Source organism: Stylophora pistillata, chromosome 13, assembly GCF_964205215.1.
Source record: "Stylophora pistillata chromosome 13, jaStyPist1.2, whole genome shotgun sequence".
NCBI classification, from domain to species: domain Eukaryota; kingdom Metazoa; phylum Cnidaria; class Anthozoa; order Scleractinia; family Pocilloporidae; genus Stylophora; species Stylophora pistillata.
In genome coordinates this window covers 14,944,115-14,956,740 of record NC_142531.1, presented here as the reverse complement: position 1 = coordinate 14,956,740, position 12,626 = coordinate 14,944,115, and the positions used below count along the sequence as shown (strand labels likewise).

The window sequence follows — 12,626 nt, the reverse complement described above, 5'->3', positions numbered from 1 at the left end:
TGGTGCCGAGTAAAATGGATTGATGACGTCACTGGTTGTGTTCACTCCGATAGCGTGGTTTATTTCACTCACTGTTTGTTTGTATTCGTGGGCGAAGGAGATGGCAGATATTGAAGTTTTGTCAAGTGAATCTTCTTCTGAACGAAGCGAAGTTGTCTCCAGCAGCGAAGAGGAAGATGGTGGCGTAAAATGGGGTTCACAGGCCTACACGACTCCCAAGCGTGTGTTTAAAGTAGCCTATTCGAGGTTTAGCCCTCACGAGTATGTCTTTGAGCGACCGCCCTCTTTTGTAAGATACGAGCGGCGGATTTTTGTATAGTTCGCTCAGTAGTGGATGTGTTTCTATTAAATGCCAGTTTTTCATGAGAATTTGCTTTATGTGTGGCACTGAGTACGCACATCAGGGATTGCGTCTTTTTCGAATCGTTCGCCTTTGTAGATGTACAGCTATTTTTTTGACTGTCTCGATCGTTAAGTTGTCTTGATTGCTTTCAGCTTACGTCACGCGCGCTGATTCGATCGTACTACAGTTCTTAGTGTTCAGTGTTCCAGCCGTTTTGGCTCGTTTTCTTTTCATTATTTCGGTATTAAAACGACCGATTTCACGTTCATAGAAGCACATGATCGCCCTTACTGTTTCTTGCTCCGCGTTGTTAAGGATTTGCTTTATCTCATTTTTGAAATCCTCGCCTGCTCTTATTTTGGCCCTCGCCCTATATTGTAGGGATTCTGGTCATGTTCTGCTAGGCATTTGGTACAGAGGGATGTGTTCGTTATCCTCAGACTTGCCGAGTAGATCATCTTCAGTAGCGGTGTCGTATGAGGCTTCCATGTTTTCTTCATTCTCTGAATGGCATTGCTTTGGCCCGGGGCGTTTAGTGGCCCATCTGCCGTTATAATGTCTTTCGCCATTTTCTGTAGATGGTTAAGCAAGACCGCGGTTTCGATCCTAATCTTGTGGATGTCGTCAGTTGCCGATTAACCAAAATAGACAGGTAGAGATTCGTTTTCGGTATCAGTCGGAATTTTGCTCCCTATCCAGGCGAACCTCTCGCAGATAGCCAAGATGCTGATGTGGCCGCCGATGAATAAGACGAGGATGGCATTTTGCCCGAAATCCTCTTTTTCGGCCTCCCAACATGCAAGCCACACTCCATGCTTTTACCCTTCTTTCACAGAAGTACACAACCAGTGACGTCACAGGGCTGTTTTGGCCGCGCCAAGATGGCCGCTAATTTGGATCTCAGTCGGTCAACTTCGAATGGTTAAAAATGTACTTTCCGCTCTCCGTTGGCCCAAAAAAAGTACACAGCGTTTGCAAATAACGTTCGAACTCTATTATATTGCAAAAATCTCGGAAATGAAAATTACGTTTCAGTAGCACTTTAAGATGACGTTTTTTATGTTTTCCACTGATAAGTTTTAGTTGAGACATTTTTTCGCGAAATCACGGCGAGTGAAAACCATAGATCCATCAAGGCGTTTCTAGCTTTGCTGTTCTTAGTCGCAAAATATTCTCCGTCATTTTCCATATCTTTACAGGCTTGAAAAAAATACGTTCTTTTATCGTCAATTCCAGGCTCTCAATGAACCACACGAAACCGCAGTCTGTGATTGGTTAAGAAATAACTCATGATAACAAAAAAGAACCAGAGAGACGGCTTAAACCTACCACCATGGGTCTTCCTTTAGTTTCAATCGGTAACATAAGAGTGAACACCACACAGACTAGCGACATCACTCCATAAACACCTAATGCCAAACGTAGTGAAACTCTGAGCAGCACCTAAAACACAATGACACGTGGTTAAGGTTGAGCCAAGATCCACGTTCTTACTTATCAGTATTGTAAATTGTGAACCTAACTATCTATTTGTTTCGTTAAAAAGTGAATGAGAATCACATGATTTAGAACATTGATTGACATTTAAGCTTTGTACTTTAGATCACATTTCAGTCAGTAAATCAATTTCAAAAGGAAAGGTCTTGTATAAGTTGCTAACCCGAAAGAAGCCTTTAAGCTAACCTGTAGCCAACGGCCCGCCAACGAAGTAAACATGATTGTCAAATTATATTTTGAGCTATTTTGGAGTCGAATTATTGTATGAGAATTTAGTTGTATATAGATACAAACGGTTTTGTACTGTCCTTTTGCCAGATCGAATAATTGCAATATCGTCAATAAATAACAATCAAATTACACGATTTGTGGTGGATCAGTTCGTCGGCCTTACTTTCTACGCGGAACACTTTTAAGCGAAGAAATTTGGTTGAGAGGATCCCCGCGGCCAATTATGATTTGAGAACCAAGTCATCATAAACAACCAGGACCCTTGCATGTTCACAGCAGTCTTCATTTGAGTGTCACATGTAACTTTTCGTTACATTGTTTTTGCTTTACAAAACCGCGGCAACTGGTCCAGAGACGATTTCCTCTAACGAAGGGCTAATGCTTGAAACTTCAGCTTCAGAATCTCTTTAGGGTGGCCAATTCTCATTATCAGTTTAGTTGATAACACCAAATCATTTAGTTTTTACTTTGAGTTCTCACAGGTCCTTGAGACCGCAGCACTTTCCCTGAGATTGCTGTAGTATTTATTTTACGATAATTTATCAACAACCCTGGTGAAAAACCTCACAGCATCTTTCAGGATCTTTGCAGATTGTCAAAGAACTGCCAAAGATCCTTAAAGCCAAGGATCTTCAACGATCCTAAAAAGATCTGTGAAAGATCTCTTAAGATTTTAATTGTAAAATCAATTAATAAGATCCTATTAGAGATCCTTGCAAAGTTTTTGGTAAGGACCCTTTAATATCCTCGAGGACAAAACAAGGATCCTGTCTGGGATCTTATCAAGTTCTTTGCTAAGATCGTCAGGGGGGATTTGGTCAGGATCTTACAAGTATACTAGTCAAGCTCTTTGCAAGATCTGTGCAAGGATCCTTCAAGATCCCCAAGGACGGAACATGAATCTTTAAAAGATCTTAAGAAGATCCTTTTGAAGATCCTGTTAAGATCTTTGCTAGGATCCTCTAGGATTTGATCAGCATCATATAAGGATCTTGGTGAACATCTTTGCAAGATCTGTTTAAGGATCCATCAAGATCCTCAAGTATTTATTGAGGATCTTTCAAAGACCTAATGGCACATTAACCCAGGTTTCCATAAGAAGGCCCGCATCGTTCCAATCGTCTCCAAACTAATATGATTGAGATATTAATCTGAGCCATAGTATTGAATGTGCTGGAGGCATGAACAAGACTATTATAAGACCACCTATTCAAACTTTTCCATAGAAAGAGATAAGGGAAACGCAAGATATGTTACTTGCTGTATAGATGATCATCATCATTCTTCTCGTCTGTCATGGAGAACGAGCATCTAACCAATTAAATGTTTCCGTACCTAAAATGAATTTAAACTCCATACCTGTGAGATAAAAGGCGTAACCATAGCTCCGATACGCGCCATTGCGCTGCAACATCCTAGAGCCAAAGCACGAATTACAGTGGGATAAACCTGTATCAAACAAAAAAGGCCAAATCGATTTTTGTGTGAACTAAACCGTACCTTTACCTTTAATTCGTCCCAAGTCGGGAAGAAAATAAGGAGGGACGGGAGATCGAAGAGGTACAATTCCTCCATAAAACTGGGCGCTTCCTTGCCAAAGGCTCTTCTAATATTCAGGGTGGTCTTACGGAGTACAAGACATTTTTATTATTCGCGTCACACAAAAGACAGTCAAAAATAACTCTTGAGGGTTTATTCGTATCAGTCCATAAAAAACGCAAAAAAGTAAAATAGGCCAATATCCAGCCATCTTGACCGAACAAGCTTGGTCAATAACGCATATAAGTTAATACAATTTACCTCGGGTGTGTAGACGTAAAATCCTTGAAAAGCCCCTGATATAAATCCTCTGACCCCAAATATAAAAATAGTCATCATAGTTCTAAAAGGGACAGAAGACTTCGTTAAATAGGGGTCTGCTTCTGCGAATTTGGCCAATGTCACTTCCAGTCATGAAGTGTATATCATTTGTGCATAAAGTATTTCACAGGATGAAAAACCTCGAGCATTACCTTCCTGAACAGATGAAGAGTAAAAAATAACACACAGCAGTAAGAAAGAATTGAACGGCCATTGTTTTCTTTCTTCCAAGTTTTTCTATACAAAGCATGGTTACAATGATACCTGTAGCAAAAACAAAACCGGCGATTCATGATTTCAAGACTTGGTTTGAAGTTTACATATTTATGCACCAAGCTGCAAATAAACTTAGTCGTAACGATGTGGTACGAAATAAGGGACTTTCGTGAGAATAAAAGAAAGAAAGGTAAATCTTACCCACCTGATTGCCAATTTCTACCAGAGCTTATGGTTTATGTAAGGCGTAGAAACAACTGTACATTGCAGGGAAATAGCCATACAGTACCTGGAAATTCAGCGAGTGTTGTCCACATCATGTCTGTGTAGTCTTTTAAAGTAAGAAGCTGACATCCACAATCAGGATTCTTCATTACATTACTGTCGGCTGCAATGAAAACAAATCCACACTTAATAATTTCAAGGTGACAAATTCACTCCACGTCATAAGTTTTTGTGGAACTATCAAACTAGCGGTGTTGTATCCGGATTAAGGATTGAAAAGCTGATTGTGCAAAACAAGTTGAAGCTTACCTTATTTCACTAGTACGTTTTTTGGGAGGGAATAGTACTATGTTGATTAATTTTACTTTTTTTTTAGAAAATCCAAATCATTAATGCAGAATGGAAACATTCTATCCTGTTAATATTTCTCATTTGCTGCATGTAAATGTTTTTTCCCTCACAATGTTGATAGGCTTACACAGGCAAGCAGACAACTGTAGTGCAGCGTTGGTGCAGGGTATAACAAGATAATTTGGTTTTATCAACTGAATGTATCCTGTGAATTAGTCACCATAAAGAGTTTCTAAAGTTGACGTTTCGAGCGTTAGCCCTAGGTCAGAGCGAATGTTATGTTCGGCTTGCATGGTTACCCGCTACTCTTAGGAAGAAGCCTGAAATCCTATCACAAACAAAAACAGAGGACTGGACTGAAGAGAGAGGCAAAAATTGAGCCAACACATGCATTAATCTATGATGACGACCTGAAACAAGTACCTGCTTTTTACAACTGTGTTGATACATATTCTAGTAGATAGGAAATTTGGGGCCATTTCACCATGGTAGTTTCATAGAGGGGTTTAATTTACTTATCCATTCCTGTGTGGTACTCTTAAAAAATGAGCCTTCAATAGTTAGTATAAATATAATTATAAATCATGAGGGTTCTCTTAGTCTTAACTGACCGTTACAGTTTCCACCAGATTCATTTAGGCCTTGGTACATTTCTGTGGTCATTAATACTATCCCATAATATGTGAAGGCCAAATTAATCCTACAAATAAAGACACTTGTTAATATTTTGAAATCCACATTGAAATCAAATGAAGCAAATTGATGTTAATCTTTTCACGTATTGCTATTGGATTTGAAGTATTAATCTACATGTACTTGTGGCTCCACACCACATTTAACAACTCACATGTACAAACAAAATTATAAAGTAAATGTCCAAGAAAGTACACTTACCATATAAACCATAGAAGAAATGTTGTTTTTCTGTATTCTGGGCTAAACAAGTCTCTAACCCTTCCCTGTTTGCCATTCTGAGAGGAAAAAATTAACAACAGGGGTTACAATAGCAGCTGCAAAGCAAGTAGATCTACCTGTCAGTAATGAGCTGGCTCCCTGCCTGTATTCTAATAACACAAACGTAAAGTCCCTACTAACACACAAGTGATTCTCATCAAATTTGTTAAAATTCTTCGACTTCTTGGAACAACATTTAACAAGTTGAAGTAAATTGGAAAAGACCCAAACATCCAGGAGTCTCTACCTTCAAAATTTCCCACAGGAGCCCTGACTTCAAAAGGAAAAAAAAGAGCCTGCAGTCCTTCAAAACTAACTACCTGCTATTCTAAACTACTACCCATTTGCACCAAGTTTTAATGAAACCACTAATGAAAGCAAATTAAGGCACATGATTGTATAGTTTTCAAAATTCAAAGCATACTTGTAAAATAATTTACAATAACGGTTAGTAGAAATCCTCACCATAGTTAATAGCTCGCTCTATTAACTATGTTCTCACGCACTCATTCATAAGGAGACATCATCAGTTTAACAAATAGATTCCATTTTGCTGCACATCTGTTTAGTAAAAGATCACAGATGGGTCCAATTGGGTCTGTTCAGTTATAGATCACAGCTAGAACACACCAAAGTGTGGTAAGAACTTCGGTGATATGCTCAGCTTCTCCTTGTGTGCCACTTTTTTGTTCCACATTTTGATGTAATCTGTGATCTGAAAATGAAATCTACTGTATTTCTCAAATAGACAATTAATGAAAATTGTGGTCATTTGTTGAATAGAGCATTTGCACCAACCTCGCCTGCATCAAGGAGATATCCACTTGGTAATTCTTTTTTGTTAGTTCTTGCTGCCTTTTGAAGCATTACCAATGCCTTCTCTTTTTCACCAGCTGTGAGTAAATACCTACAGGACTCTGGAAGCCACTACAATGATGAAAAAGTAAAAATTAAAAAAAAAGTAATAATAATGAGTAAGAGAGTTAGATTCCTCCCCAAGTGCCTCACTCTACTTTCCCCTGTCATCATCTGGCAGAGGTATCAACAGTATTTCCTATTTTTAAGGGTGCTACTCAAATGTCAGATTTTTTGAAACTGAAAGAGGCAAGTAGTCTTTCTTGAACTACCATACTTGACTGTTGACCAAACAATTTCTCTTTTTTCATACGCAGTTAAAGAGTAACCACTATTGATCAGTCTGTGGAAATTAAGGGACCAATGGAGAGATGGTTGCATTCAAAATGTTCCTAAAAATGAAACCTGCAGATCAATTTTTCAAACTTAACTGATTAGCAATTCATCTAATTAGCAAAACATGAAATACTTACATAACTCATTAAAAGAAAGCACAGAAGTGGTAAAGACAGAATTCCTAACAACCACCTCCAGCCTAATGTTGGCATCACAGCCATAGCAATTCCAACTGTAAAACATGATCCTACCGACCAGAAAAACTGTGGAAAAATATTCAAAGGGAGGTCAATTTCAAGTACCGGTATGTTAACTATGTGCTGTTTAGCTGTTTTAAAAATACACCCAGTGGTCAGGAACTAAAACTTAAGAAAAAAAACCACCAAACAAATTGTTACATTGACAAGACCATAAGATTTATTCTCACTATCCATAAGGTTTTTTTCTAGTTTTATTTGACCAATACACCTGTATGCCTACTAAAAATTAGGACGGTTTCCAAAAGTATGAAAAAGTCTATCTATCAATACATGTCCATGCAACATAAGGAAGTACCGTAAAATGGAAATGAATTTCCACTCTTTTGTTGTTATACATATTAAGCAAATCACTGAAAACAATATCATCTCCATGCATTGGAAAACAAGTTGAAAATACATCAAAAACATATTCATGAGTAATATAAAAATACTAAATTACAACGTGAGTCATAATTCTTACTGATAATGATAAAATGCAGTATGACCGTGCACTTGAAGGAAGAAACTCAGCAAGGAGAGTTGTCCTAAGAGAATTTTGAGAAAAAAAAGGTAAAGTTAATTTTCTGCTGGTTATAGTGATAACAGATGTTTAAAGAAGTACATTTTTCCTTAATTTGCTTTACAAAAAAATAATCATACCTTTAAAGGTACAGCACATGTTAGGAGAAGGATTTCAAACTTACGATTGTGGAGCACCACCAATTCCAAAACCAACTAAACAACGTAGAGCAATAATCCAGTAGTAATGAGGAGAAAAAGAGCTGATAAATCCAAAATAAAATATCCAGATGGCACAAATAACAATTATCTGCAAATACAGCAAAGAAACCAGGACAACATTAAATGGCTATCAAAATTAACACGAACCTAATCAACAATCCATACTTCTAAACAGACCATAAAGCCCACATCTGGGCCAAAGATTCCAATCGAAAAACTGAAAAAATTACATAAGAATTTAACCATGATTTACAGTGTTTCTCAAATCTACAGATAAGCTTCTTGCCAAAATAACAGAATCAATGAGATTTTTTATGGCCAAATCTACCCATATGCAAACCTATCCAGCCCTTTCACTGTGGCTCTCAAAATAGCCATCAGCATAGGTTCTGCTCTTGACATAACACCTCACACTAGTAACATCAATCACTCCTCCTCGTGATGAGATGGTCCATCCCAGGTTACCCCCCTCCCCTCCCCCTCCTCCGGCATGACAGGACGGAAAATGCGTGCACTGTAAGTACCTCCCGTTGCCCTATACAAAGCCTTAGAAAACTTTTCTAAGGCTCTGTATGGGGACAACAGAAGGTACTTACAGTGCACGCATTTTCCATCCTGTCATGATTGTATCAGATTTCCTTGACAGTCCACCTTTCTCTCTTGGTTGGAGAAGGGAACTGAAACAGACAGTTACCTAAAGTACCTTGCCAAAGAACACTGACAATACAATGACACAACCAGGGCTCAATCCCTCTACATCTGCAGCAGTCTAGCACGCCAACTGCTGGGTTTTAAGCGTGCTAATCAAAACTAGTTCTTTCAATGCAATATAAGTATTATTTACAGTCTTCCGTCCATAGCTATCTGCCAGCCATCCCCAGAAAGATGAACCAAACATCATTCCAACAAAAACAACCTGTAATTGAACAAAAAAAACAAAACAAAACAAAAGAAACCTCTATTTACCCTTGGCAGTGTTTATAGCACAAGTGCTAGTGGGGGCTGAGCAAACAACTGAAATAAATAATTCAAATTGAACATAACATTGTTAAGAATCTCAACTGGCCGTAGGCAAACCAGTTGGCTATTTACAAACATGGCTGAGGATTTGAACTCGGAGCTTCCGTGAAACAAATCCAGGTAGTGGTCAGCGTGGGACTCAAACCCGGGAGTGGTGGATTGCAAGTCCAACACGCTGACCACTCTGCCATGCTGCCTCTAGACAAAAAAGAGTTACAACAGCTGCTGTGAGAATAAACAAACCTGTAACTTGTGCCATCTCACACAATTTGATAACTGTAGTCAATTGCATAACTACTAATAAAAGTACTGTAACAATAACATGACTTATCAGGGCAGTGCTCCAAACAGAACCTGGGTGCTACGGACATCAAACATTTGAACACCTGTCTCAGCTAAAGGTAACTTGAAAAACTTGGTGTCATCACAGCTTTTAAAAGCTAGACAGTTCAGTGTTTTGGATGAGAGTCTGCAGTATGCAATCTGTTTCAGAGCACAGCCTCAGTGATTTGAACTCATCAGTCACCAGAGATCAAAATGCATATTGAAAGCTTAGATGTGTAATGATTAATTTGTTCTTACTGCAACAAGTTCTCAGGTTCTCATAGGAGGTTAAATCTACTAGCCATTAATTGCTGCTAGCTAGAATTTGTGGGAAAGAGGTGAAACCCTTATAAAGTAGAGTTCTAGACAAGGTTAGAGATATGAAACTTACAGTTGTAACCAAGGCCTCTTTCCAGGAAGGAAGGTGCCATATACAGCGTATTGTTGGCCCTAGAATTGAGAGTAGCATCATTTCCAAGGCATCAGCAATCTGAAATAATTATGACCACACACCTTAGTAATATGCCCATGATTACACCATAAATTATTTTATTCAATGGATTGGGAGTCATTATAAGGAACTGTACCGGTACTCACTGTGAAAAAGCCAACTATTAACAACATTTTAATTTGAAATTTTCCAAAGCCAATTTTCTCCACTGCTTCAGACAGCGTGTATGTTAGTTCCCCTGAACCTGTGAAAAGAACAAAAAATCATTAAATCATAAAAAACTCAAATACTCTACCCAACCGAATTTGTGATACATGTAAACATCTTTTCATGAACAGATCTCAAAATCAGAAACCATAAACTTGACTTTAAATCTGAGGACCTCCAAAGTAAAAAGCAAGGTTACACGCCAAATTCATACCACTGTTATGAGACTAAATTACAAATTGAAGTAATTAATAAATACCTCTCGGCCTGGTACAAGCCAAGGAAATTATGCACTTTATGGATATATGTATTTGTCAAAACCCAAACAAACATGCATCTCAAACACACATCATTATGTACCCTAAGAGTGGTTCAGTGTAGTTATGAAACATAGAGTGGGAATCAAAATACCAGCCTGCTCTGAATATTTAGTTAAAGCAATGTATAATCAAAAATTTCGACCTTTGAAGTATCATTATTATAAATGTCCAAATTCAAATTTATCACACAAAATAAATTATTTGTATTTACTAAAAATAATGGATTGGGTTGACAAATAATACCACAAAAAATTGCACATATTGCAAAATTTTCATCCAGTCTTAAAACTTTTGCATTTCTTTAGCTCTAAATGTCTAGGCTTAATTAGGTAATATCACTACCAAAACTTTGTTTCTTGTTTATTCCCACATGCTTTAATTAGCTAGGAGCAAAGAAAATGTTTGGCCATCCCAGTGGCTAATGAAATTGTCTGGAAACACTGTCACTGTTATATATAATAAGAGAATTACTTCTTTTAAGAAGTCAAGGAATATTTTTCATATTCTTGTCCTTGTCTTGTCTCAAAATTTTCCATCCACATTATTCCAGGTACATCTTTACATTCATTTAATTTTTTTTTTGGCTTCCCTTTTCTATGACTTGCTTTTAGCTTTTCTACTCCACCTTTGCCACCAGCCATTAATATTATTGTTTATAGTTACTAAGATATATTTTTAATAAGCAGCAATGCAGAGGTTTCAAAAAGTTTTTAAGTAGACGGCATAAACTGCAAACAAGATCCATGGCTAAAGGAAGCTCAATTCTTACTCTGAAGTTTTAATTTCAAAGAAAATGGATAGCAATTAATATGTTGCCTGACATAGATGGCAGACATACCTGGTTGGCTCTCACTGAGACCCTTGCTATGGAAACTAGTCAAGATTGCTTTTATCCTTGCTAAACTGGGAAAGATCATTATAATAATGTTCTGGAAGCCTGGGGCAAAAACGTTTTCCCGTTTCCAAACTACAAAATCTGTCTCAGCATATTTTTCCACCCAGCTGAAGTGGTATACATTTGGCTTTTCAAAAATATACCTATAAAAATGTTTTTCTTGAATAGTCACATCCTTGGAGCTAAGGGTCTGGAGCTGGTTAAGCAAAAAGTCACCTTGATGAGGACAAAATTCTGTGCATTATTAATAGTATCGTTGTAAGATAGAAGCTTTATAGTATATAAAAAATGCAAAAGAGAGAATGAAAACTCTAATGCAACTTTTCCTGTCCGAGATCAAAAGATGAAAATTCAAAACAAGGATGGCGGCGCGTGGATGTTTTTCTACTTTTGTGAGAAGTTTCACTAAGAGCGTGTGTTTGATGTGTTGAGCAGCCACTGTGAATGCAGGAGATAGAAACTATGATAAAGAAGACGATTTTCAGATAAGTAAAGGTTGCTCCACTGCATATCTAAAAGAAATATTCAACCGATTTGAAACCTTGCGACGGTGAAAAAAGAAGAACACAAGTGAACGATAATCTACCTGAAGTGAAAGAAGACTTTGAAACTTCAAGGAAAATAATATGATGTAGCCAGAAGTCGTATGTAGGATTTTTAAGATGTGCCTGGGAGGCTGTCTTTGACAGCTGTTTAATGATTTTCTTAGCAGTAAAGGCGAATTTACGTTTGTAAACACCAGATTGTAGGCGCTCGCGTGAGCACACGCAATTGTCAGCGGTAGCTATAACAGATCATGAGCAAATGTCGATCTTATAGAATCCAGATTTTTAAATGCGCGAGAATGCGCATGGAAATTACTAAACTCACGAAAGCTATTGCATGAAAACAAGTGCGGTGACCCCTTCTTTTTATTGTTCCAATATGATAATAACGTTGAAAGGAATCATCAGAAAAAAAAACTAGTAAATTCTACGGAAGGAAATTTGCGAGGTGTGTAAATTGCCTTTTTTCTAGATTTTCTGAAATTCCGCTTCGTAGAATTTTTTTTAAATCTTTGTGCATTTTCCTTTTCAAGTGCCAAATGCAATCACTGAAAAGAAACACGGGGTCACCGGGTTAGTTTTCGAATTATTTAAGCCACAAGCTAAAAAATGCGTCTGAATACGCCTATGATAGCATTGCCATGGAAACTGCTAGAGATGAAATGATACCTATTTTTGAATAACCAATGATTATATAATTCAACCCTGTAAAAGTGTTCAACTGGCCTGGGTCAGTCTTTTTGTTGTATCCTCTCAAAGTTACAAACCATAAAAAAGATGAAAACTGGTAATTTAATTTAATTTAATTTAATAACTTCTAGAGCACTATTTTCATTCAATGATCAACAGCGCTTAACAACTTAGAATACTACAGTAAATTCAAATTTATAAAACTAATTACATGTACATTAATATCAACAATGTATGTTAAAAATAAGAATAATATGGAATATCCATAATAAGGATCTTAATTAGGAAAAACAATCTAAATAAGGAACTTAATTAGTAATACTGTC

General features: G+C 37.3%; 1 protein-coding gene across 3 annotated transcripts in view; it reads right to left on the bottom strand.

Moving 5' to 3' along the window:
- LOC111321810 (synaptic vesicle 2-related protein) overlaps positions 1 to 12,626 on the bottom strand; it is a 31,766-nt gene that overhangs the window by 1,879 nt on the left and 17,261 nt on the right. For all 3 annotated transcript variants that reach the window (XM_022924780.2, XM_022924778.2, XM_022924777.2), the window contains 14 exons: positions 9,790 to 9,887; positions 9,584 to 9,682; positions 8,693 to 8,764; positions 7,812 to 7,936; positions 7,589 to 7,652; positions 7,006 to 7,131; positions 6,476 to 6,604; positions 5,618 to 5,694; positions 5,335 to 5,423; positions 4,437 to 4,535; positions 4,084 to 4,195; positions 3,872 to 3,953; positions 3,431 to 3,520; positions 1,673 to 1,786 (listed from right to left, as the gene is read on the bottom strand). In XM_022924780.2, coding sequence (XP_022780515.2) covers positions 1,673 to 1,786; positions 3,431 to 3,520; positions 3,872 to 3,953; positions 4,084 to 4,195; positions 4,437 to 4,535; positions 5,335 to 5,423; positions 5,618 to 5,694; positions 6,476 to 6,604; positions 7,006 to 7,131; positions 7,589 to 7,652; positions 7,812 to 7,936; positions 8,693 to 8,764; positions 9,584 to 9,682; positions 9,790 to 9,887 — 1,376 coding nt within the window. The remainder of the gene's footprint in view (positions 1 to 1,672; positions 1,787 to 3,430; positions 3,521 to 3,871; positions 3,954 to 4,083; positions 4,196 to 4,436; positions 4,536 to 5,334; positions 5,424 to 5,617; positions 5,695 to 6,475; positions 6,605 to 7,005; positions 7,132 to 7,588; positions 7,653 to 7,811; positions 7,937 to 8,692; positions 8,765 to 9,583; positions 9,683 to 9,789; positions 9,888 to 12,626) is intronic.